This window comes from Malus sylvestris, chromosome 8 (genome assembly GCF_916048215.2).
Source record: "Malus sylvestris chromosome 8, drMalSylv7.2, whole genome shotgun sequence".
NCBI classification, from domain to species: Eukaryota; Viridiplantae; Streptophyta; class Magnoliopsida; order Rosales; family Rosaceae; genus Malus; species Malus sylvestris.
Window position 1 is genome coordinate 25000989 of NC_062267.1, and position 25215 is coordinate 25026203.

General features: G+C 39.5%; 5 protein-coding genes across 10 annotated transcripts in view; 2 read left to right on the plus strand and 3 right to left on the minus strand.

Moving 5' to 3' along the window:
- LOC126632007 (BEACH domain-containing protein B-like) overlaps positions 1 to 5186 on the plus strand; it is a 120834-nt gene extending 115648 nt beyond the window's left edge. For 4 of the 6 annotated variants that reach the window (XM_050302224.1, XM_050302222.1, XM_050302223.1 and 1 more), the window contains 5 exons: positions 1656 to 1781; positions 1899 to 2270; positions 2362 to 2593; positions 3040 to 3806; positions 4707 to 5186. In XM_050302224.1, coding sequence (XP_050158181.1) covers positions 1656 to 1781; positions 1899 to 2270; positions 2362 to 2593; positions 3040 to 3740 — 1431 coding nt within the window. In that variant the 3' untranslated portion in view covers positions 3741 to 3806; positions 4707 to 5186. The other 2 variants (XM_050302227.1, XM_050302226.1) reach the window with 2 other exon arrangements.
- Positions 5187 to 5619: 433 nt separating this feature from the next.
- LOC126632021 (UDP-glycosyltransferase 91C1-like) lies at positions 5620 to 6595 on the minus strand. Its single transcript, XM_050302239.1, has one exon. The coding sequence runs from the start codon at positions 6593 to 6595 to the stop codon at positions 5708 to 5710; it is 888 nt and encodes a 295-aa protein (XP_050158196.1). The 3' UTR covers positions 5620 to 5707.
- On the minus strand, positions 5620 to 7171 carry LOC126632022 (UDP-glycosyltransferase 91C1-like). Its single transcript, XM_050302240.1, has one exon. The coding sequence runs from the start codon at positions 7169 to 7171 to the stop codon at positions 6785 to 6787; it is 387 nt and encodes a 128-aa protein (XP_050158197.1). The 3' UTR covers positions 5620 to 6784.
- Positions 7172 to 13544: 6373 nt separating this feature from the next.
- On the minus strand, positions 13545 to 15476 carry LOC126632012 (UDP-glycosyltransferase 91C1-like). Its single transcript, XM_050302231.1, has one exon. It carries the CDS (start codon positions 15093 to 15095, stop codon positions 13632 to 13634), a length of 1464 nt encoding a protein of 487 aa, XP_050158188.1. The 5' UTR covers positions 15096 to 15476; the 3' UTR covers positions 13545 to 13631.
- A 4411-nt stretch (positions 15477 to 19887) lies between these two features.
- Positions 19888 to 24964, plus strand: LOC126632017 (GATA transcription factor 25-like). The gene is made up of 7 exons (XM_050302235.1): positions 19888 to 20352; positions 20597 to 20680; positions 20767 to 20897; positions 23275 to 23382; positions 23601 to 23706; positions 24423 to 24476; positions 24609 to 24964. Exons 1-7 carry the CDS (start codon positions 20059 to 20061, stop codon positions 24717 to 24719), a joined length of 888 nt encoding a protein of 295 aa, XP_050158192.1. The 5' UTR covers positions 19888 to 20058; the 3' UTR covers positions 24720 to 24964.
- Positions 24965 to 25215: the final 251 nt, after the last annotated feature.

A 25215-nucleotide genomic window follows, 5' to 3' on the forward strand; every position in this document is an offset into this window, starting at 1 on the left:
CATTTAGGAGAACGCTGATAATATGTGAAGTAAAAAATTAACACAATAAAAAGGGAAACAGTGGATTTGTTTACGCAAGTGGATCAGTCATGATACTTACCTGCGGGAACTATTTATATTTTATAAAGAAAATATAGAATAAGTATAAAAAAGTTTTGCCTTGGGACTTGATAGATACAATCACTGTTGGCGTACAGATACACAAGACACATACATGTTGTCTGCATGTTTCTTAAACATATGACCTTGCCAATTTTCTCTCTTTGTTTGGGTATAAAAGTTTGCCAGCACTGAGACTGCACCTTTGGAATCAAATTCTCTTTTGGAACAAGGTGACAAGGAGCAAGTACGGGTTGGAGGCTAATGGGTGGGACACAAACCCTTAGCTGCGTGGTTCAAGTCGTAGCCCTTGGATAGATATTTCTTCTGGTCTTTCTTCTTTCCTAGAGTGCTGCAAGTTTGAGGTTGGCAATGGGGAGAGGGTGAGGTTTTGGGAGGATGGTTGGTTGGAGGGTGGACCGTTGAAAGAGTAGTATCCTAGATTATTCTTGTTATCAAGAAAGCACGACCAGAGCATTTCAAGTATTGTGGATTTTTCTTCAGTCATGAAGTTGGAATTTTGATTTCAGAAACTTGAATGAGCTGGAGATAGCAGAGGCGGCTAGGTTATTACAAAAAGGTCGTACCCAGTGCACAAGGCTCCCGCTTTACGCAGGGTCTGGGAGAGGTGAATGTCGGCTAGCCTTACCCCCATTTATGGAGAGGCTGCAAATCCTATAGCTCTTTCTTGTGCAGCAATGGAGCTGCACAACATTTTCCACCCTTTTCTCAGATTTGAAAATCAAAAGCTCCTCCAAAAGTCAAAGTTCTTGCATGGTTAGTGGCTATCGGGAAGGTCAACACCTGTGATCAAGTTCAAAGGTGAAGGCTTTTATTTGCATTTCTCCTCATTGTTGCAGCTTGTGTAAATCTGAGGAGAGTGTTAATCATGTTTTTCTCCATTGTTCTTACTCGATACAGCTGTGGCGGAAATTGTTCAAGGAAGTTAGAGCTAGTTGGGTTATTCCAAAAGATTGTTTCGAGCTTCTAAGTACCAAGTTTGAGGCTTTAGGAAAGGGGAGGAAAGCTACGCTTTGTGGGACTGTTTGGTGTTGGCAATTTTTTGGAATATTTGGTTGGAGCGTAATAGGAGAATTTTTTAGGATTATAAGGGAGTGGGAGTAGAGGAACTGTGACATAGAGTAAGATACTGGGCATCAGTTTAGAATGAGTTCAGGGATTGTTCTCTTTCTTATATAGTGATGGATGTGTTAGCAGCCGTAAAATGAATTTGGTTCTGCTTTAGTTACAACTTATATGTAAATAGTCCTACCTGAGAGGTCTTAGCTTGTTTTTCTTGTTGGTGGATTTCTTATCCAGTTTTTGTAATTCATAGGGGTGTCACTCATTCTTTTGGAAGCCATTGTAAAGGATTTCTGCTTTACACACATAACTTTAGAAACTTTTCTTTTGGAATAAGACATCTGAGGTTTAAGCTTTTGTTTTCTTTTCTTCATCTTCCGTCTTTTCTATGACATGAGATTTATTCACATTAGATACACCATTTCATTTTCATTGTTTTCTTTTCTTGCTACCTGATCCAATTATTTATTCAGGGCTCACCTGAAGAATTTATTAACAAGAACAGAGAAGCCCTTGAAAGCGAATATGTTAGCTCTAATCTACACCATTGGATAGATTTGGTATTTGGTTACAAGCAGCGTGGAAAACCTGCTGTGGAGGTACCTATGTGATAATTCAAACATTTTTTCAGTCTCCTGAAAATTTTGTATTGCTTAATACAACTCTTTTACAAATAAACTGATCTCTGAAAATATTATTGAAAATTTGAAATGCAGGCAGCAAATATTTTTTATTACTTAACCTATGAAGGTGCTGTTGACCTGGAGACCATGGAAGATGATTTGCAAAGGTCAGCTATTGAAGACCAAATTGCAAATTTTGGCCAGACACCAATTCAGATTTTCCGTAAAAAACACCCAAGAAGAGGGCCACCTATTCCAATTGCACATCCCTTGCGCTTTGCACCTAGTTCTATTAACTTGACATCAATTGTTTGTAGTACAAGTCAAACACGGTCGGCTGCTTTATATGTTCGGACTGTGGACTCCAATGTCATTCTTGTAAACCAGGGTCTCACCTTGTCAGTTAAGATGTGGTTGACAACCTCACTGCAATCTGGTGGAAATTTTACCTTCTCTGGCTCCCAGGTTGGGATTTTGTTCTATTGTTTATTATTATGTTTGATTTGATTTTTTCTGGTAAGCATGTGCTTACTGCTTACTAAATTAACATGTACAGGATCCTTCATTTGTCGTTGGTTCTGATATTCTCTCATCTCGTAAAATTGGGAGTTCTTTAGCTGAAAATTTTGAACCTGGAGGACAATGCTTTGCAACCATGCAAACACCATCTGAGAATTTTTTGATCTCATGTGGCAATTGGGAAAATAGCTTTCAGGTTATATCGTTATATGATGGCAGAATGGTACAAAGCATCAGACAGCATAAGGATGTGGTCAGCTGTGTTGCAGGTATGTTTAACTAGAAGCCGAAATTATTGTTTCCTTTATGGCACATGCATATGAAGAATAAAGACAGTTTGCTTCAGCCTATTTAAATTGAATTAATGAAATACAGCATCGGTGGCCAAGTGAAATGATTTTTTTCTCCGAGGGCCTGTGATGTCTGGGTTATGTTACCTTTTCTAGCACACAATGCTCATGTAGTTTAATATGTTGTGGTTGGTTTTTTAAGCGAGTGAGTCAAGGCTTGTGTCCTATTGTCATGCATGTTTTTTTTTTGGGGACTATGAACTGTGGTAACCAATTGGGTGCTCAAATTCCAATGCATTAATATTTAATCAATAACAACTCCACTGATTTTTCCTCCTGTTTTGGGCGAGGTTTTATTTTTGGCTTTTTATTCTGGTACAGTTCTTCATAATGCTTTCTGAGATGTAACATTTATAATGTTGCAGTGACATCTGATGGAAGCTTCCTTGCAACTGGAAGTTATGACACTACAATTATGGTGTGGGAAGTCTTTCGAGGTAGAACCCAAGAAAAGAGACCTCGTAATACACAGACAGAAGTACCACGAAAAGATTATGTCATTGTTCAAACTCCTTTTCGTATTCTCTGTGGGCACGATGATATAATTACATGCTTGTATATCAGCGTGGACCTTGACATAGTGATCAGTGGATCAAAAGATGGAACTTGTGTTTTTCATACCCTGCAGAATGGAAGATATGTAAGATCCTTGCGCCATCCATCTGGATGTGCATTGTCAAAGCTTGTCGCTTCTCGACATGGACGGATTGTGTTTTATGCTGATGATGATCTGAGTTTGCATCTTTATTCAATTAATGGTAAACATCTTGCTTCTTCTGAATCCAATGGACGCCTCAACTGTTTTGAGTTGAGTCGGTGTGGTGAATTTTTGGTTTGTGCCGGTGACCAAGGGCAAATAGTTGTACGCTCTATGAATTCACTCGAGGTCATAAAGAAATATGATGGTGTAGGAAAGATTATAACATCTCTAACGGTGACCCCAGAAGAATGCTTCTTAGCTGGAACAAAAGATGGAACCATTCTCGTATATTCTATAGAAAATACTCAACTTCGCAAAACTACTGTTCCTCGAAATTCAAAATCCAAACCATCATCAGCAGGATAAATTAACCATTTGGGATGGAAATCATTTATTTTCAATGGCAAGCAAGGATTTGGGAGGTGAATCAAGGTATGCACTGTAGCCATTTTCCTGCAAGTTCACTTCTGGAATTTCGGTCACTTTATAAATGCCTTTATTTGGGAAATATAGACGTAATAATTGTGATTGCTTTTTCTTCTTTAGTACTGTATTCTCTGTTCATTGTACTGGTTTAACATGTTATTTTTTATCCAGTAAGACGTACATTAATCTTTATTTGAACATAAACCAAAATAACCAAACATATATTGGCATATGGTAACAATTTTCCATATTCCCTCATGGCTGGATGGAAATTCTGATAACGTGTTGAACAGTCTGTTGGTTTATTACTTTCCTCAAAAGCTTAAGCTGCCAAAGTGTGGACAAGAACAACTGTTTTCTCTCCACCCCGAGTTCTATGAACGCAATTAAGGCCATGGAATTTTCGCCTGTTTGCTCTACTAAAAATTAAGACTTACTTCGCACCTAAGAAAAACACTAAACTTTTATGTAGCTGCTTGTATGTCCGTGTGCATATGCGTGTGTGTGCGCTGATATCTGATGATAATTCTTGAATCGTCAACATCTTAAAATTATGAAATGTGACAGCTGGATTTTTTTTTTTGTGTTGGTTGATATAACTCGTGATCCCGGTAACTGTGTGATTGTGTGTGGCTGTTGTGGTTGCTTTATTTCAGATTAAAATCATGTGGTTGGAAGTATCGGTAATGAGAATTGGGATTATTGCAGTTTTTGCTTGTGTTTCCGTTAGATTTGGCTGTAATTATGTGTATTCATGAACTAATTGTATATTGCCTCTAATGATGTTAAGCGCGTGTATGTGGGGTGTGTGTGTTGTCAGATTTTCGAAGTGCTCGTAATTACAGTTGAAGTTGTGGTATTTGTTTGTCCTTTAGATTTTGATTATCTTCTCAACCTTCAATACAGGAGTCTGTAAAATATCTCAGAATATTGAGCCATGTCATCGTATGCCTGGCCTAGACTCATTTCCAATTTGGTTTCGTCTCCTTGATGTTTTGGCGTGTCAAGACAATGAACGGGATTACATGCAGTTGCGCAAGAATTGCAAGAACATTTTGTTTGAAGCCTGTTCAAGCTCCAGTTATTTTAATGTAACACATTCAGAGCTCGAAAACTTGGTGAGGTGAATTTTTCTGCAACGTTCCAAATTAAGGTACAATACTGGCTTCTTAAAAGTTATAGCCTCATCGCCACCCTGTGGGGCGCGCAACACATACCTGTACTATATGTTCTTGGTAGGTTAGATTTCAAATATTGTGTATTAACCAGTGGCAGGCCAACTCTGATTTGTCCCTTCCCAAGTAGCTAGCTTTAATCCTCCGAACTTTGTATAGACGGGTTGCAATGCCCTTTATTTTGTCTAAAGCAATGAAACCCCCTTTTTTCTTTGCTGTGTAGCATATTTAGTTTGCATAAATCATCTAAAGTTACGGGTATTTTAGTAGTTACAGTTCTCCATAAGTGGGCTGCGATGCCTTTTTTTGTAGTAACTCTTATGTTTGGGGTATTCGTTAACATTCGCTCTTAGTAGATAAGGTTTTCCAGTTTGTGGTTGTTTCGCCCGTGAATACGCTCTATCTGTACAGAATGATGTTCTAATACGAGTGTTGCTCGTTAACATTTGGTAAGTAGAGCTCCCACAAGCTGCTCTGATTTGTATTGACACGCACAGGTACAAAACTTATGTGCTTGCAGTTGATTCTAAACCTTTGTTACCAAAATTCTGATGTATTTTCCTTTCTTTAACTTGCATTGTGGACTTTTGCAAACAATTGTCCACCGTTTTTCGGATGGCTTTCATGTATAATTCCAGTGATACTTTTCTTTCGAATGTTGGAACAAGTTTCATATTATTTCAAAAGTACACGTTTTTGTTGCAATTTGTGACATAAACTTGCCTAGTAAATTTATTCTGGACACCTCGGTGGCCTGTTCTCTTCGAGAAAACATATGAATTCACCCACTATTCGATTGTTCTTATTTCTGTCTCCAAACAAATCCTTCATTTCCTTGGCCCTTATCCTCATCGATTCACCCGAGTCGTCCACCATTGCCAACCTTACAAACTCAGCCACCGAGTCACGAGTAAACGACCCATCTCGCTCGTTCCTAGGTATTTCCACCCCGAGCCCCTTTCCATTCCCCAATCGAGCATTAAGCCCTTGGTCGTTCACCATCGGAAAAAACATCAAAACCCGTCCGAACATGAGCCCTTCGATCATTGAGTTCCAACCGCAGTGAGTCAAGAATCCCCCCACCGAGTCATGACTCAGTATGCGCACCTGCGGAGCCCACCCCAAGTCTACCACACCTCGACCCTTGACTCGTTCCAAAAACCCTGGAGGAAGCATCTCAGACACTGACTGAGTCGACTCGGGCGGGTTTCTCAACACCCAAAAGAAGGGTACCCCGGACAGCTCCAACCCGAGAGCCAACTCGGTGAGTTCCTCCTGACTCAGTGTCGCTTCGGTCCCGAGTGCAATGTAAACCACCGAGTTGACTCGTTGCTTGTCCAACCACCCTTTAATGCCACCCCATGTTTCATCAAATTCACTTGCCTCCTCTTCTATGTTAGGCGGTAAAAATCCAACCGGAACAACGGGTTTTACTTTTACCTCGCGGTAAAGCTCTCTCACCAAATTTAACCACTCGGGCTCAAACTCGTCAGAGCTTCTAACAAACACAACGTCGCTCTCCTCAATCGCAACCCCAAAACGCACCGTATCCGGAGTGCCCGACTCGTTCCCGCTTGATGCTTGCACCCACTTGGCAACCTCGTGGAGCCGATATGCCATGTCGGACTCGAACGGGACCCACTTGGGGACCACCGTGAAATCCTCGGCCTTGGTCCTCCCATCCTGGCCGCTGATCAGAACCGACGGCGGACCGAGGTAGGCCAGGCAGGCGGCGTTGACACAGAAAAAGAAGGCGTGTGCGACGCCGAGCCTGGCGGCTATGGCGGGAAGCCAGTGAGGGGCATAGTCCTAAATAACCCAGTCGGGTCTTGAGGACTCCAGGAAAGCGGTCAGCGGGGTTTGTAGCATGTCGAAGGCCGTTTTGAGTAGTTGCTGCTTGTGGAAGGGGACGTCGGTTGATGATTCGGCGTCGTTTGGGAGGTTAGGAAGGCGGGGGAGAGGGAAGGAGACGAGGTTGACGAGGGAGGAGAGGTGGGAGGGTATTTTGGGAAGTCTGGAGAGGTTCCTTGGGGTGGAGACGAAGGAGACGGTGTGACCCTTTTGAGCTATGAGGGTGGAGAGGTGGAAGAAGGGGATGAGGTGGCCCATGGCCAGCCATGGAAACACCACCACGTGAAGAACAGCTCCTCCGCCTCCTCCTCCTTGGCCTCCACTCTGAGTGTTCTGGTTGTCCATGGAGATTGACCTGTGTCCACTCTGAGTCACAGAGCAGAGGATAGGGGAGGTGGAATATATGGACGGATTTAGAAAGAGTAAGCAAGTCTTGACCTTTTGTGTGTTGCCAACTCAAGTACAATCAAAGTGGAAAATTAGTGGAAGTTTGAAAATTATTCTTACAAAAAGTCATCTGATTTACAGACCGATTGGTTATTTTAGGGCTCATTTGTTTGACCTCCTTAGCTAGGATTGGACTAGCTAAGATTAATAACCCACGTTTGGCATTGTTATGGACTAAGTTAAATGGGACTAGCCCGGACTCGCATGGACTACCAGCCTCGTTAAGTCATCCTAATTAGTCCGACCCAAAAGCATGGGATTGCTAAGAACCTCAATACGCTGCTTCCCTCGCCGTCTCCTTCGCGTGAATTGGTGGGAGCGAACCGTTGTTCTTCGTCAAAGCTATTGATCCTCCGGTGAGCTTCCAGAACAAGTCTCCTTTCTCTCTCGGATCAATATGGGAATTGGGGGATGAACTTGGTAATTAGAGCTGCTCATGAACTTGGTCAATTTGCCTTAAAAAATGATAATTATTTCTCTTGAATTGAAGAAGAACCATCTGGCTGTCCCTTTTTTTCCATGCTGATGTTGTGCCCATTGGATGCAGTCAAGAAATTCCGATAAAAATTTTCAAAGCTCTTGTTGAAGCTCAGCCTTGGTAGCTTGACAATTGTGTCCTATTTCTGATGGGTGAGTGGGTCGGCGCATGGGAGGGCTGAAAGAGCACTGCCCAGATGAAGATTGAAGACGATGGAACAAATTGTCAAATTCCGGTTTCGTCAATTTTGGAGGAGAGAGAGGATAAAACGGTGGTGTTCTACTGGATTTGATCTTTTATTATTTATTTTTTTATTAGTTTTTAGTTTTTAGTTTTTAGTTTTTTTTTTTTTTTTTGAAACTGAGTTTTTAGTTTTTCTTTTGTTAAGTAAGTGTGGATTAAAAATGAAAAAAAAAACGATTTGAGTCCTAAAATATTTTAGTCTATAGTTTAGTCCAATACTGTACCAAACACTTCACTATTCTTATCCTGCTTAGTCCAAGCCAAGCCAGTCCAACTTAGTCCCTAAAGCTAGTCCAGTCCGAGATAGTCCGGGGCAACAAACGCACCCTTAGTGTATCAAATAAATTAATTGTATAGGTACTAAATAATATATTATTAATCATGAATCATCTATTTATTTGATATAGTTGAATGATGAAATTGGTCTTTATTTAAATTATTTTTTTGTTTGGATGATCTTCAAATGAATATTAAGAAATTTAATAATAATTATAATTTTTTTACAGTATTGATGTGTTATTTGTAAGTGGAGCAATGCAAGTCTTAATTTTATTTTTGGTATCTAAATGTAAGTTTTATTCATTTGTTGTATATTATCTTGCAATACCTATACCACTTGGACTTCTAAGTCTTCCAAGCTGTAGGAATCATTGGAATCATAAAGTTTAACCCTAATCTCAATGACAGGTAATATCATCACATGACATGGGTAGGAGATTATATCTCTGCAATGTTACTCCAAGTTATCATAATTTAGTTGTTCATTTTGAACCTATATTTTGAGATCTCTAGTCAACTAGGTTGGATTTTCACTGTACTACTCTAAGTATAGGCTTTTAACCCGTTCCCTTCGTTGATGCAACTTCCTCTAATCAATCTTTTAATAATTGGTACTGCTAGGTTGACTACTTATACACACTATATATAGGGCCATCACAAAACCTATCAATGCATGTGTTTATACCATATTTAGGGCCTCGTATTTAGACCTCGTATAAATACTCGAGGAGGCTTAAATGTAATTATGTAATAAAGAAATGGGCAAATATGTAATTAGGGGAGGAGCCCTTATTCTATAAAAGGGCATCCTCACCCTCACAAACCCTAAGCCTATTCACATCCCCTAAGCTCTAAGCTCTCTCTCTTGCTCTTCAACAGAGAAATACAATACAATCAGTATGGACGTAACCCAAACCTTAGGGTGAACCACGATACATTTTGTGTCATTTACATTTCATGCAGATTCACGGTCGGATTTACGTTGTTCCAAGACCTCCAGTTTTGTGCATCAACATTTGGCGCCCTCTGTGGGAATCGACACAAAAAACTATGTCGGTTCTCTTTCATTTTTTCACATCTGCCGTGAATCTGCAAAATCTGCAGAATCTGCACAACCCGAGAACCTAAAACCTCCCTCTTTGGTTCTTCCAGAAAACCTTCGCAGACTCTGCAGTTTTAAGAAACCACCAAAAAACCCATTTTCCATCTCTCTCAACAACACAACTACCACGGGAAGAGAGACAATTTTCGAAAAAATAAGGTTGCAGAGTAGATTTAAGCCTGTCTCCGTGCGACAAGCAAATTGAGGTGAAGGGACTTTCTCATGGCTTTTGCTTCTGCGACTTGCTTTCCTTCCCAACTGCAACTGCAATGGCATCCCCACGGCCTCGCCACCAACAGTCTCGTATTCGTACTTCCTTCTCTTTCTTCTTCTAATTGTCGTCATTTCAGACCCCTCAGTCTGACTCTCAAAGCAAGCAGACCCTTTTCTGCCGTTGTATCGGCGCCTACATCTCCCCGATCCGCTCCCACCCTGACATCCCCATGCTCCCCTACACGCCGCTCCGCTGACCCGCTCTGCCGCGCTCAACCCCTTTGCGCGCGTTGACTTCAACGCTAAGATCTGGATCTGCTACTCCTCAATCTCTGTCGTCCCTGGTTTTTCTCTTCATGCTCGACATATGTATGATCGAGGAGGAGATGGGATCAAATCGGCGCTCAAAAGGGAAATTGGGTTGCTGCCCGATAAATCGCTTGTTGGGTTCGTTTCGTATGGGACCCAAGTTCAGGTCCATGAATTAGGGTTCTCTGATTTGTCGAAAGTGTATGTCTTTCGTGGAAGTACAGAGATTTCAAAGGAACAGGTTTTGGAGCAATTGGATCTCAACAATTTGGGTCGGAGACCTGGTCCAATTGGTGGCGGAGGGTACCAGCTGAAGGAGGTCACCCATCATGTCTTAATCATCCAAATCTTAATCATCAGCGTTGGTCACTGGTTTTGTGGTTCGGATGCGAATTCACGACGCGGAGATGCTGGAGGAAGAGCATCCCTACCACCAACCCAGCCGCCATCACCTGCAAAGCTGACGCCGCCGCTCTCTGCGTCAGCTGCGACACCGACCTCTACACGGCTAAACCCACTCGGCTAATGTGTAATAAGCCACTCTCCAGTTGGCTCCGAGCTTGCCGTACGTGAAGACCTTGTTTTGGGGTGGTTTGAGCCGATGAGGGAGGCGATTGCAAGGGAGCAGCAAGTGCAGCACATTGATTTGCTCCCACCGGATAGGATGGCGCTGATTGTTATGCATAAGATGATGGGCTTGGTTATGGTGGGGAATCAAGATGGGTGTGTGCAGGTTGTTCAAAGCTGTTGTTCATACTGGGATGGCCATTGAGCAGAAAAGAAAAAAAAAGTACAAGCAAAGAAAAACAACACCAAAGAGGAGATTCAACGTGGACTATTCTAAAAGGCCGCGTGTACAAATTGTCTCCATACATGAGATTTCACCCTGGAGCTCATCAGCCATAAATAAAATATGAAGTATGGAGAGGTGGTGGAGGCTGTGATCATGAGGGATCGTGCAAAAGCGGAGATAAGATGAATGTACTTATCATTCCTTGTCTGTCATCTGCAAAAGAGAAAAGAAGACAGAAACAAAAGCAAAAGTAAAGCAGAAAAGAAAAAGAGAAAAGAAAAAGAGAGCCACATGGGGACATTGCAAAAACAAGTAATAAACACCCTTCCAGAAAGATGTGATTTACTTTTCTTATTTCTGAATGATGTAAATTATTTTTCTTATCTTTTGGAGACATATGTATAAACCCCATCAGAGGGTAATATGTATAAACCCCATCAGAGGATAAAAAAAAAAAAAAAAACAAAAAAAAAATGCAAGCTCAAAATAATGGGCTGCAATGTCTTGTGGAGGGCGGAGGCCCATAAGCCCAAAATAGCTCAAACCAGGTGATCAAAAGTACGTCAAGTACTCCAAATTATACATGAGCATTACTCATGTCATTCATACATAAACATTCATAAGCATCACTCATGATAATCATACATAAACATTCATGACCATCATTCATGTCAACATTCATGAGCATCACTCATGTTAACATTCATGAGCATCACTCATGACAACATCCATGAGCATCACTCATGTCAATCAACATAAACATTCATGAGCATCACTCGTGTCAATCAGCTTCAAAAGCTTCATTTACAGAGCTCTAGCTTCAGAAGCTTCATTTACAAAAGCTCCAGTTTCGAAAGCTTCATTTACAGAGCTCTAGCTTCAAAGCTTCACTTGCAAAGCTTCACTTCTAAAGCTTCAGTGCAGGGTATACAAATACCACATCCGAACAACCGCCACTTCGGCCCATACATGGATTCAATTTGAAGTCTCCAGCCAACAGACTCTATTGACCGAAGACTTGGGGGACTACATTATGTACCATATATTGGGCCTCAACTGGGCCTCATAAAAAAAATACTTGGGGGACTTAGCCCATTACTTATGTATTGAGGAACGAGCCCTTATTCTATAAAAGGGACTCCCTCACCATCATTAGAGAGCATCAACTCTAGCCCATCATTCATCTATTGAGGAGCGAGCCCTTATTCTATAAAAGGGACTCCCTTACCTTCAAATGCTGTAAGCCGAGCCAACCAAGGCAACATAAGCCACGAGTCGAGCAGCCTCGCAGCCTGTGCTACTTCTAGTTGAGCGTCATTTCAGATTGAGTACTGCCTTATATCGAGCATCAGTTCAAGACAACATCTAGTTACTTCGGCCCACACATGGACTGAATTTCAAGTCTCCAGCCAAAAGACTATCTTGACTGAAGACTTGGGGGACTACTGTTTATACCATATTTAGGGCCTCGTATTTAGACCTCGTATAAATACTCGAGGAGGCTTAAATGTAATTATGTAATAAAGAAATGGGCAAATATGTAATTAGGGGAGGAGCCCTTATTCTATAAAAGGGCATCCTCACCCTCACAAACCCTAAGCCTATTCACATCCCCTAAGCTCTAAGCTCTCTCTCTTGCTCTTCAACAGAGAAATACAATACAATCAGTATGGACGTAACCCAAACCTTAGGGTGAACCACGATACATTTTGTGTCATTTACATTTCATGCAGATTCACGGTCGGATTTACGTTGTTCCAAGACCTTCAGTTTTGTGCATCAACAGCATGGAAATAAATTTCGTTTGAGAGTAGTTGTTTTTCTACGTTAAGTCCTCCAGACTTATATTAGGGCTTAATTACTAAGTAATTTGCCAACACTTGGGTAAATTTTCCCCACATTTAAGGTATTCAAGAGCTTAAAAATATCATCGTAAGAGATAATATTTACCACTTTTTAAAAGCAAATTACTTTTTCATTCTTCTTAAGTTGACATATAATCCAACGTTTTTGGAAAAATGGTGTGCGTTTCTTTCCCTCGTGCATTTGTTCGGATTTGAAACAGTCAAAGAGACAACTAAATTAAAATTGACACATGATATAATATGTGAAATTGGTTTGTCAAACAAAGAGACAACCAAATAATTAATTTGTCAGCATGAATCATAATTCATATGTAAAATGGAAATACCAATCAATTCTACGATAAGAATACGATTCATTAGACGAGCAAAAACAAAATATAGTCATGCAATTCAATATATGATCTCTTTGAATCTTCAAAGTAATGCATGCACATGAATAACCAATGTTAAATGAACATGATATAATGAATTAGAAAAAACTTGGAAATATGGTCAAGGTAAATGTTACATATTCTGTCATTAAGACAAGTTTACGCCACACTATACTATGCTCATGGTTAATCGGCGTTTGCCTTACAGCATACGACGACCACGTCTATGCAATAATTGCAATCCAAATCGCAAGGCTCTAATGAACCACAATTGTGTGGAGTACTCTCTTAGATGGACTCAATACATAGGACACTACAAAACTCTCTAACAATAGTGCACTATGTGTACGAATATGTGAATGTAAAAGATTTTTAGTGACGGTAGGGGGCTTCCCTATTTATAGAAATTGAGATGTTTGCTTAAAAAATATGTGACTATTCATGAATAGTCAAAATTTATGTGCTTTTACATAAGTTGTAAACTTTGAAATGCGGTTGATTCTAAACCCTCGTTACAAAATTCTGATGTATTTTCCTTTCTTTAACTTGCATCATGGACTCTTGCAAACAATTGTTCACCCTTTTTCGGATGGCTTTCATGCATAATTCTAATAATACTTGTCTTTCGAATGTTTTACCAAATTTCATATTATTTCAAAATACACATTTTTGTTGCAGTTTGTGACATAAACTTGCCTAGTAAATTTACGTTGTAAACCTCGGTGGCCTATTCTCCTCAAGAAAACATAGGAATTCATCCACCATCCGACTGTTCTTATTTCTATCTTCAAACAAATCCCTCATTTCCTTAGCCCTAGTCCTTAACGATTCACCCGAGTCATCCACCATTGCCAACCTTACTAGCTCAGCCACCGAGTCACCCGCAAACGACCCGTCTCGCTCGTTCCTAGGCATTTCCACCCCGAGCCCCTTCCCATTCCCTAATCGAGCATTAAGCCCTTGGTCGTTCACCATCGGAAAAAACATCAAAACCCGTCCGAACACGAGCCCTTCGATCATTGAGTTCCAACCGCAGTGAGTCAAGAATCCCCCCACCGAGTCATGACTCAGTATCCGCACTTGCGGAGCCCACCCCAAGTGTACCACTCCTCGACCCTTGACTCGTTCCAAAAACCCTGGAGGAAGCATCTCCGACACTGACTGAGTCGACTCGGGCGGGTTTCTCAACACCCAAAAGAAGGGTACCCCGGACAGCTCCAACCCGAGAGCCAACTCGGTGAGTTCCTCCTGACTCAGTGTCGCTTCGGTCCCGAGTGCAATGTAAACCACCGAGTTGACTCGTTGCTTGTCCAACCACCCTTTAATGCCACCCCATGTTTCATCAAATTCACTTGCCTCCTCTTCTATGTTAGGCGGTAAAAATCCAACCGGAACAACGGGTTTTACTTTTACCTCGCGGTAAAGCTCTCTCACCAAATTTAACCACTCGGGCTCAAACTCGTCAGAGCTTCTAACAAACACAACGTCGCTCTCCTCAATCGCAACCCCAAAACGCACCGTATCCGGAGTGCCCGACTCGTTCCCGCTTGATGCTTGCACCCACTTGGCAACCTCGTGGAGCCGATATGCCATGTCGGACTCCAACGGGACCCACTTGGGGACCACCGTGAAATCCTCGGCCTTGGTCCTCCCATCCTGGCCGTTGATTAGAAGGGACGGCGGGCCGATGTAGGACATGCAGGCGGCGTTGAAGCAGCAGAAGAAGGCGCGTGAGACGCCGAGCCTGGCGGCGGTGGCGGGAAGCCAGTGAGGGGTGTAGTCGTAAATAACCCAGTCGGGTCTTGAGGACTCGAGGAAAGCGGTCAACGGGGGTTGTAGCATGTCGAAGGCCGTTTTGAGTAGTTGCTGCTTGTGGAAGGGGACGTCGGTCGATGATTCGGCGTCGTTTGGGAGGTTAGGAAGGCGGGGAAGAGGGAGGGAGACGAGGTTGATAAGGGAGGAGAGGTGGAAGGGTATTCTGGGAAGTCTGGAGAGGTTTCTTGGGGTGGAAACGAAGGAGACGGTGTGACCCTTTTGAGCTATGAGGGTGGAGAGGTGGAAGAAGGGGATGATGTGGCCCATGGCCAGCCATGGAAACACCACCACGTGAAGAGCAGCTCCTCCGCCTCCTACTCCTTTGCCTCCACTCTGAGTGTTCTGGTTGTCCATGGAGATTGACCAACACACAGGAGACGACGGAATGATGGATATATATCAATTGGTTTCCGTTCATGGAGGGTATAATACAATTAATATATGAATTATTATATTCAAATACTGGACGGCGGGCGGCATGAGAAGGAGGAATCAAGTTGTACATTTGTTTGATACGCAGGTCTTGGCTTTTTGTGTGTTTGCCAACTCAAGTAGGAGAGTCAAGCTTCTCAGGTTTTTGAACAGCTCAGTGCGCCGAAAATACGATCCGATAAATCAAGTGTATCGTTCACGATAAGGAATAAATGGGAAGCTAGTGAGATTCACACGGGCATCCTTTTTCATCGGAGGAGGAGAATCTCGATTCTTTGCAGACACTTGACTCCTTGAGATTTTTTTTTTTTACTTTTATTTGTATTTTGTGTTTTGTCTATTTTCTTCCCCATCACCTCCACCGTTTGTTCCTTATCGTTTCCCTTTTTATTGTGAATATTTATTTCAGAAAACTACCGTCACCTCCTGTCAATCGTTTCCTTTTTTTTTTTTTATTGTGAACAATTATTTAAAAAAGGTTTTTGATGCGATGTGGTAGAGACATGGATCGTTGATAATAAAACTGATCGTAGCTCCGGTGGTGGAGGATGATTTTCCGGAGACCAAGAAGAAAGAAGTAGAACCTCGTCTCACGTCTCAACAGACCAAATTAATCAGTACAGTCACAAACAGGAGTTGAAAATCAGAGTATGTTCGTTGAAAATCAGAGTGTGCTAACGAACATACGAACAAGCTACGATGATTAAACAAACTACAACGATTATTTGATCAATGAAAAAAACAACAAAAGCCGAGAATGTTACAAAACTTCAAGAAAGTATGACTTGTTTATCATACTAAACTATAAGCCCTTACTTAAAAAGAACTAAATCTAAGAAACCCTAACTCGGATTGATATACTCAAATCCTAAACTAACAAGCAAAATTCAAATATTATAATAAACTTAAATACTAATATTTTTCAAGAGACACTGACTCGTGAGAAAATTTTTATTATGACCGGAACACGGGTGGTACACCACGCGTTTTTATAAGTGGTGGAAACTTTTGTTTTGTAAATTATTAACTTTTTAACACACATGTCCTACTATTTATAATGTAACACATGACGTATTACTCTATATTCTGGTCATCTTGAAAAATCTCTCCTAGCACATCGACATCACATAGGCCAGTGTCATGCATGCAACAAATATTGTCAAATAAACAATTTAATTCACGTTAAATCCAGAATAGTATCTAAGAATAAAACTGAACAAGATATTAGATATAATAGTTGTTTAAACTCGCAACATCAAGGAGTTGTGAGAACAATATTCTTATACTATTATTAAGATAAGAGCGTTTGTCAACTTTTTGTCCTATTTTCTTCTAATTTTGCCCTTTACTTTTGAACACACAATATTGACATGATGAGGGTAAAATAGTAATTTTGTACATTTTGACAAAATGACAATCATATTCCCATTTTTTCTATTTTACCCTCAATTTTTATACACAATATATACATAAAGAGGCAAAATGGTAATTATATAATATTAAAAAAAATATTCCCTTATTATAATAAGATCCCATCATTTTTGTCTAATACTCTTTTTAAAAAATTTAAAAACTAATCACACTCCTAAACATAAAAGAATTATTAAGAGAAGATGTCTTGTCAATATTTTCTCAAAATGACAATCATATCTCTATTTTTTCTATTTTATCCTCACTTTTGATACATAATATTTACATAAAGAGGACAAAGCAGTAATTATGTTCCCTTGGAGAAAAAGATAATCATATCTCTATTTTTCCTATTTTACACTCACTTTTGATACACAATATTTACATTAGGAGGATAAAACAGTAATTATGTAATATGAAGAAAAAAAATATGCCCTTATTAAGATTGTCCCATACTCTTTTTTAAAATTTTAAAAACAAATCACACTCCTTAATAAAAACAAAAAACAAAATGAAATTGTTCACACACTGCTCATCTACTAGTCTACATTAAAATAAGAAGGAAGTGGACAAACCATGTAAAAGACGTAGCCGAATTTGCTACGACTTCCTCATTTGCATTTGTGCCCTTGAATGGTTAATGGCGACAATAAAATAATCGTCAGGATCGTAGTGATCATTACTTAACAATTTTTTAAGTACTGCTATAATTTAAAATATTTACATGATTGCTGCTTTAAGCTGCCATGTTAGTCGACCGGCTAATTTTCTCTTGCGACTGGTTAATCAAATTTTCCGACCACAATGTCATTGTCCAACAGTGACTTTCATAAAAATATTTTAAGTAATTAGAACCTGACTCTACTTGAATTCAACTTTTTAAACTCAACAACAATTTTCAAGTTTTAGGCCTTAAAAACTTGTTTGGTAGAACTATTTTAAAAAATTGAACTCAAGACTAATTAAAAAATATAGTTTATTATCTAAAAACATAAAAAGTGAGTTTTTAGAGTTTTTAAACTTAAATTCACTCATTTAATTTCTGTCCCTCCTCCCCTCTCACTCCAAATCTATCTCTCTTTTATTCTTTCTCTCTCCTCTTATTTATTTATTTTATTTTTAACCTTTTTAGTCTCTTCTACAATCCGTCTCTTCATTTTCTCGATTTTTTTTATCTCTTCTTCCTCTCTACCTGGTCCGATCCTCTCTCTTTTTTCTCTTTCTTTTAATCATTTCTTAATTTCTTTCATCCTCTCTTCTCTTTCTCCCTCTCCTACGACCCAATCTTTTTAGATCTCTTTGTCTAGTTTAAGTCGTAAGATTTACAAATTTTAAATCGCAAACCAATCAAGTTTTTTAGTCTTAAGAAAAATTGTCTTCAAGAAATGTTTTTAAAAAATGTTTTGAGAAATAATAAAAAATTTCAAATAGAATACCAAACAATCCCTTAGTTTTTTATAAGTTCTCTAATTTTGTTCTGTATGCATGTAAAAACAGTAAACTCACACAACAAAACTTTATTGAAGGTAAAAATGTTGCACATACTGTTTTTTTAAGTCACTGTTGAGTAGTGACTTTTAATTTTCCAGCGACTAGAAAAATTTAGACCACAATGAAAATGGTCGGCGACAATTTTTGTGATTGGCACCAATGGCATGTGGGTAATGTGCCATAGGGATAAAAATATAAATGTTCCTATGCTTATAAGTGTATTTGCTCACAATTGGTAGCTTCATCCAAATAGAATGAGGAGATTGGTAATCTTCCTTTTAAGTTTGTACTTCTCCTTAAAACTTGTATAAAAAATGGTACATAATCTGAATTTGCCTTTATTATTTTTCACACATTATATTTAAATGTACCATATGTTGAATATGAGATTTGAGATCGGGGGCTATTCAAATTTCAGTGATCGATATAGCTTGTGGGGCTATTAATTGAAAATGATAATGTAAAAACCAAATTGACCAAAGCCAACATATGTGAATTCCTTACGAACGAAATTATTTTTGTCAACTAAAAAAGGAAGAAGACAATTTAGTCATATATTACATATAAAAATCAGAGGCAGTAATGTAATATGTATTAACGAAATTTTGTTTTTATTTCCTCACCCACACGTCATCATAGTTTATCTCTAATTTAAAAAAATAAAAAATAAAAATATAAACCTCTCTCTACTCCCATATTTTATCTCACTCACTCCCTATCTCTTTCACATTTCTTTCCAACTTCTCTCCCATATTTTTCCACACAAAAAAATAATAAAAGCAAAAAGTATAGGCCCAAGGCAAGCCGCGACTGTTACATTTTCTTTACCAAGACTCTTTGGGTGCGTTTGTTTGCCCTCACTAAGTGGGATTGGACTGGACTAGACTAGCTGTTAGTCCAATACTGTGTTTGTTCCATGCTGGGACTAACATTAATGAGACTAAAGGGAACTAGCATGGACAAAACTCTTCATTAAGAGGTCTTAGCGAGACCCCCCAATAACCATGGGACAAGCTAAGACTATCCTCTCTCATCCTCGTCATGCTCAACAACTACTCCCGATAGACTCCTCGTCATCTCCGGTCACCGAGATCATAATAAAATATTAATAATTTATATATTAAATAATATAATATTAGAATTTGTTATTATCCAGCTTCTTAGTCCAACACTGCACCAAACGCTTCACTAAGTTAGTCCAGCTTAGTCTAGTCTAAGCCAGTCCATCTTAGTCCTTAAAGCTAGTCCAGTCCGAGATAGTCCGGCGCAACAAACGCCCCCTTTAAGTCTATGAATGATATAATTATAAGATTTGTCGAATCCGACCACTCCTCAAACTTTGAAGGGGAGCTGACTGAACGTGATCTCCTAAAGAGAACCTACTCAACTTTTTATGCCTCAATGGCACTGCGAAACAATATAGGCCTTAGAACTTTGCTAAGTTCGTGGATTTGATTTCAGCTTTATTGTTCGCTGAAAAGAACAACTAACTCTTGATGAAACATCATCAAGCTCATCCCACTAACTCGAATGCAATTCATTTCCTTAAAGCAAATGCGAGTGCATATCAAGGCCCAAACTGCCATTTTAAGCTTGGGAGCGGCATGAATTCTAAACCCAAGCCCGCACTCCAGGAGGGACAAAAATAAGGCCCGTCCAAGGATTTAAGAATTAGGGCCAAAGCCCACACAAATTAAGTGAAGTAGCCCACAAATGCGCTCTCCCTGCCAAGCCCACGAAGGCCGGTAGTGAAAGGGCATACGTCGTAATTATCGACATCAAACAGGGGGACTTCTCGTTGTACCGGCCATACCTGTTGTGTCCACACTCTCTCTCTCTCTCTCTCTCTTCCCCAAAACCCCAAACACTTGACTAAAGCCAGCGATTTGATTTGCTCTAGCGTTAGGGTTAGGTTTTCACACATTGATCGGTTCCTCTGTGTAATGCTTGAACAACCATCGATCCGATTCGTGAGCCTCCTTTAATGTCAATGTACGGACACTCGCAGGACATGACCATGCCCAACCCGATCCCCGCCTGTGACGACGACGATGCCGGCGCCGCTGACTCCATCGACAACGCCCACATTCAATACGATTCCCATACGCTCGAGGACGGCGGCATCGTCGTCGTTGAGGACGGTAGCTCCGACGGCGTCTACGTTCAGGGCGGCTCCGCTAGCTCCGAATTGCGTGGTCAGCCTTACGACGGCTCCAGCCAGCTCACGCTTTCGTTTCGCGGACAGGTCTTTGTTTTTGACGCGGTTACGCCCGAAAAGGTAAGAACTTTATTCGAATTTGATTGGTGATTTAGGGTTTTTTAGAGCTTGTGAATGATGATGTTCTGTAACGTTTACAAAAAAATGTTGGTTGCTGAAAAATAGAGCTCTGTAATACGAAAAGTTGGAATATTTATTACATTAGGCAAAAAAATTGATTCATTGAGCAACACCATGCTAGTATGATTATAGTTAAATTTCTTCAGTTACTAATTTTTTTTGTGCATTTTGATGTTGTGTGAAGGTTCAAGCGGTGTTATTACTGTTGGGAGGAAATGAATTGTCGCCTAACGCTCAAGGGACGGAGTTGGCATCTCAGAATCCGAGGGTATCTCATTAGACTGGAAATTGTTTGCATCCTATTCGGATGTGAATATATTATAATGGTGTGTTTTCTTGTTCCATATTATGTAGGCTACAGAAGATTTTCCCCGATGTAGTCAACCTCACAGAGCAGCATCATTATTTAGGTTTCGGCAAAAGAGAAAAGAGCGATGCTTTGACAAAAAAGTGAGATATGGTGTTCGTCAGGAAGTAGCACTCAGGTTCGTTTTTTTTTTAAGAAAGAAAAGTTGCAGTCGGGTGGTGTAGTCTATATAATATGCTTCTGCACAAATTCCTTTGGTATAATGTATGAATTGATTGGATGTGCTCATTGAATTGCGATCAGGTGGTGTAGTCTATATAGTTGCATGTGCCTGTTAAATTGAAAGAGTAGAGATTCTTTTCTGTTGCCTTGTTCATTGGTCTACTCTGATGTTAAGTATTTGCAGTTTAGTGTAAATTTTTTTTTTTTTTGAGAAGAAACAAAAATTTTATAAAAGAACACAGAAGTGGATAAGAAATCCACCAAGAACAAAAACAAGAAAATCTCTCAAGAGGATCTGGCTACAACAACAAAACCTAAACCTAAATCACTTTACTGCTGCTAACATATCCCACAGTAACTGAGAAAGAGAGTAATTTTTAAAATCATTTGAAACTGAAGCCCAGAGGGCTGCCCAGAATCTTACTATTCCCCAAAGTACTTCTACCCCCACACTAGTATAATCCTAAAAAATTCTTTTGTTACGCTCCAACCAAATGTTCCAAAAAACTGTCGAGACCAGACAACCCCACAAAGCTTTAGCTTTCCTTCCAATTCCTAGGGCCTCAAAATTGGTGCTTAGAAGCTCGAAACAACCCTTTGGAATGACCCAACTAACTCTAACCTCCTGAAACAATTTCCACCACAGGTGAATCGAGTAAGAACAATGGAGAAAAATTTGGTTTACACTCTCCTCCTTAGCTTTGCACAAACTGCACCAATGGGGGGATAAGCAAATAAAAGGACTTCTCCTTTGAATTTGGTCACAAGTGTTGAGCTTCCCATTAGCCACAAGCCAGACAAAAACTTTGACCTTCGGAGGAACTTTTGATTTCCAAATCTGTGAAGAGGGTGGAAAATGTTGCACAATCCCATTGTTACTCAAGAAAGAGTGATAGGATTTGCACGTGAACAATCCTGATACGTCCAGTTTCCACCTTCTGTTATCTGTTCTTGATTGAGACAAGTGAACATTTTCCACTTTCTGTAATAATCTAGCCGCCTCTTCTCTCTCCCCCTCATTCAAATTTCTCTTGAAATCAAAATTCCAACTCAAAGAATTGATAGAATGATCCGCAAAACTTGAGATATTCTGATTGTGCAATCTCGAAAGCAAGAATAATCTAGGAAATTGCTCTTTCAATGGTCCCCCTTCCAACTACCCATCCTCCCAAAATCTCACCCTCTCCCCATTGCCCACCTCAAACTTGCAACATTGAAGAAACAACTGAGAACCACACGAAATATCTTTCCAGGGGCTACGATATGAACCCCTCAGTGGAGGATTTGCGTTCCATCCGTTATTCTGCAGCCCATACTTGCTTCTTATCACCTTGTGCCAAAGAGAATGTGGTTCTTTTGGGAATCTCCACAACCACTTAGCCAGTAACGCTTCATTCCGATTCCTCAAATTCCCCACACCTAAACCTCCTTCCTCTTTACTTTTAATAACTATCTCCTATTTTACCAGGTGGCTTTTCTTTCCTTCCTCCACACCTTCCCAAAGAAACCCTTTCATTAGTTTTTCTAGGCGTTCAATCACCCCGCAAGGAATTTTGAACAGGGACAGTTTAGTGTAAATCAAACAACCTTTTTTGCAGGTTAAGATAGCCGTGTACCTGTGCTGTCTCTGCCGATAGATTTGCGTTGAAATGAATTAGGCTTTCTTTTATAAGTTAAATTGTCTACAGTTTCAACAATAATATTACATATCTTTTCAAAACCAAGTCGATTACAGATTTATGGATTAACAATTCAGGTCCAGAATAATGATTTAAAAATTGGCATTAGGACTCTGCCATAGTTTATAATCCCACATAGGGATCTTGATTCCCTACTTAATTGTTGGCATAGTTCAGGCTTTTAACCTTTTACGTCATTCTACTACACTCATGACTCATGTGAGTAATCTATGCATAATGTTTGAGCAATATTATCTCAAATATCTTGTTACACAAAGCTAGCTTTCTATTTATAAATAGGGCTCTACCAATTAATGTCACATTGTGAGATTTTTCATACTTATGTGGAATCAATTATATGGAGCACATTATTTTGACAATAAGCTAATTTAATCCAGAAAAGGAAGAATACCTCAATTAGTCCATGAAAAAAAAAACATACACAAACTATATCTCCTGTATTGTACAGGTTCATTTAATACGCTTGTACACAATTGGTCCAAGGAAGAAAGCAGGATATGATGAGCATCCTACATTCTGTTGATTTCTCGTCTGTTGCTTATTATTGTTATAGATCTACTTTCTTTTGTTTCATTATGCTACATTCTTTGTTTAAGTTTTACGTTAAATGTTTGATTCATGTATATAAATCAGGATGCAACGAAACAAGGGGCAATTTTCTTCCTCCAAAAAGTCAGATGGAGATGGTAACTGGTCCAATGGCCAGGAGTCGGGGCAGGAAGATACCCATGCAGAAACCTTGTGAGTCTATGCAATATTGTAGAGTTTTGTAATCTTAAGGGAACAAAAGAAAATAAGAATTTGGTGGATGGGTTTTTTATTTTTTCTGTGCACTATGTTTTTGTTTCCTATTTCTAAAGGCGTATTATATTTGTTTTTATCATTCTTATACTTTTTGCGTCTTACCTGTGACTAACTATTCTTGCACGTATTATGATTTGCATGTTTTACCCGTCCAGCTGCAAGCATTGTGGAATAAGTTCAAAGTCCACACCAATGATGCGGCGCGGCCCATCTGGTCCGAGGTCTCTGTGCAATGCTTGTGGGCTTTTTTGGGCAAACAGGGTTAGTATCTTCTCTAGCGATGAATTAATCACTTCATTTCTTTTATTGCAACAATATTATGGTCTGTTTCCTTCTTTATGGATCCTTTGCCCTCTTCCAGCCACATATTTACTTGATAAAAAATAATATTGTATTTAATTTTTGACTTGTTTGTGCACCATGAATCACTAACAAAAGTTTAGAGGTCTGAAGAGTTGACCTCTGAAAAACTCCTAGTCTCCAACTAAGCCTATAGGAGACTCTAAGTTCAGAGTTGTTGTCTGTTAGATAGGAATATTACATGGAAATTTCTTGATTTATTCATTCTTCAAACGTGATAGCATGGACTGGTAATGTCTGTTAAAAAAAAAAAAAAATTCAAGAATAAATATATGTTGGGACTTGGGAGAGGTGATAAAGAATAAGGGGTGATAACATGGATTTGTGTGGTTTTAACACCATTTGATGTATTTTCTCTATTTGTGGCTATGAGCAAGTAAATTTTTTTTACATCGTAAAATATTCAAAGGTGTTATTTTATATTTAATTTACGTTTTAGCTCCCAATTTTAAGATTGATTGGTTTTCTCAACCTTGAATTCTTTAGACGTAGATTTCAAGAGAATATACACTACAGGCATTCTTTGTGCATTACCTGTAAATCTGCCATATTATGTGAACCTAGTATTTCTGCACCGGAGATTCACACTTAAAACAATTTACATCAAATTTTTGCAGGGTTCTATGAGGGAACTTTCCAAGAGAAGCCATGATGTCAAACGAACTGAGCAGGTGTGTGTTCCATCTTCCATGTCTCTGAGTACATTATATATATCAAACAAATTGGTATTGCTATGTGTAGAATGAGTTTTCCATCATCTCTGCTCAATTTTGTGCCCTTCTTTTGTGTATATTAAAAAACAGGGTGGTGAATCTGATACTAAAGATTTGGACAGCGTAACCGCTATCGATGCACACAACAATCTTGTTCCCTTCTCTAATGGTGATAACTCGGCTTTAGTTGCTGAAAACTAGGTTTCGTTAAAATGCCAACGTTGTCTCCGGCATCATTCAAGTAGGCTTTCCCGGAATTTTCATTCGGCTTGTCCGATCTTAATGTACAGCTATAATAGTGCCGTGATCAATACAAGAAGTAATCTATTTTTCTTCATTTTGATTTCGTTTGTTGAGTTTTGGTACTGACTCTGGACACCAGCTGAGAGGATACAAAACCTACCTAAACCATTTCACTATTTAATATTTTAGTACATTTGACATCATTATTGTGTAATTGCTTATATGACCTGTGAGAGGTCTTAGATTCGATTATCGTTAAAAGCGAATTCGAATCAAATTATTATGGTTAGAGGGTAGCCCACTCATCCATCCAAAGGGCCCACGTATCCTAGAAAGTTGATCAATTGTGAGGCAATAGTTTAAGCCAAGTACTGTATTGCTATTTTTACCTACGCCTAAAAAATAAGTAAAATGAATGGTGTATTTTGGATTTTGGAGCTTGTTTAATGACAAT

Excerpts from the sequence above, each read along its gene's own strand:
- LOC126632021 (XM_050302239.1), bottom strand. The coding sequence starts at position 6,595 with ATGGCATATCGGCTCCACGAGGTTGCCAAGTGGGTGCAAGCATCAAGC.
- LOC126632022 (XM_050302240.1), bottom strand. The coding sequence starts at position 7,171 with ATGGACAACCAGAACACTCAGAGTGGAGGCCAAGGAGGAGGAGGCGGA.
- LOC126632012 (XM_050302231.1), bottom strand. The coding sequence starts at position 15,095 with ATGGACAACCAGAACACTCAGAGTGGAGGCAAAGGAGTAGGAGGCGGA.
- LOC126632017 (XM_050302235.1), top strand. The coding sequence starts at position 20,059 with ATGTCAATGTACGGACACTCGCAGGACATGACCATGCCCAACCCGATC. Across the intron at positions 20,353-20,596 it reads ACGCGGTTACGCCCGAAAAG|GTTCAAGCGGTGTTATTACT; the intron begins GTAAGAACTTTA and ends TGTTGTGTGAAG. Across the intron at positions 20,898-23,274 it reads CGTCAGGAAGTAGCACTCAG|GATGCAACGAAACAAGGGGC; the intron begins GTTCGTTTTTTT and ends TATATAAATCAG.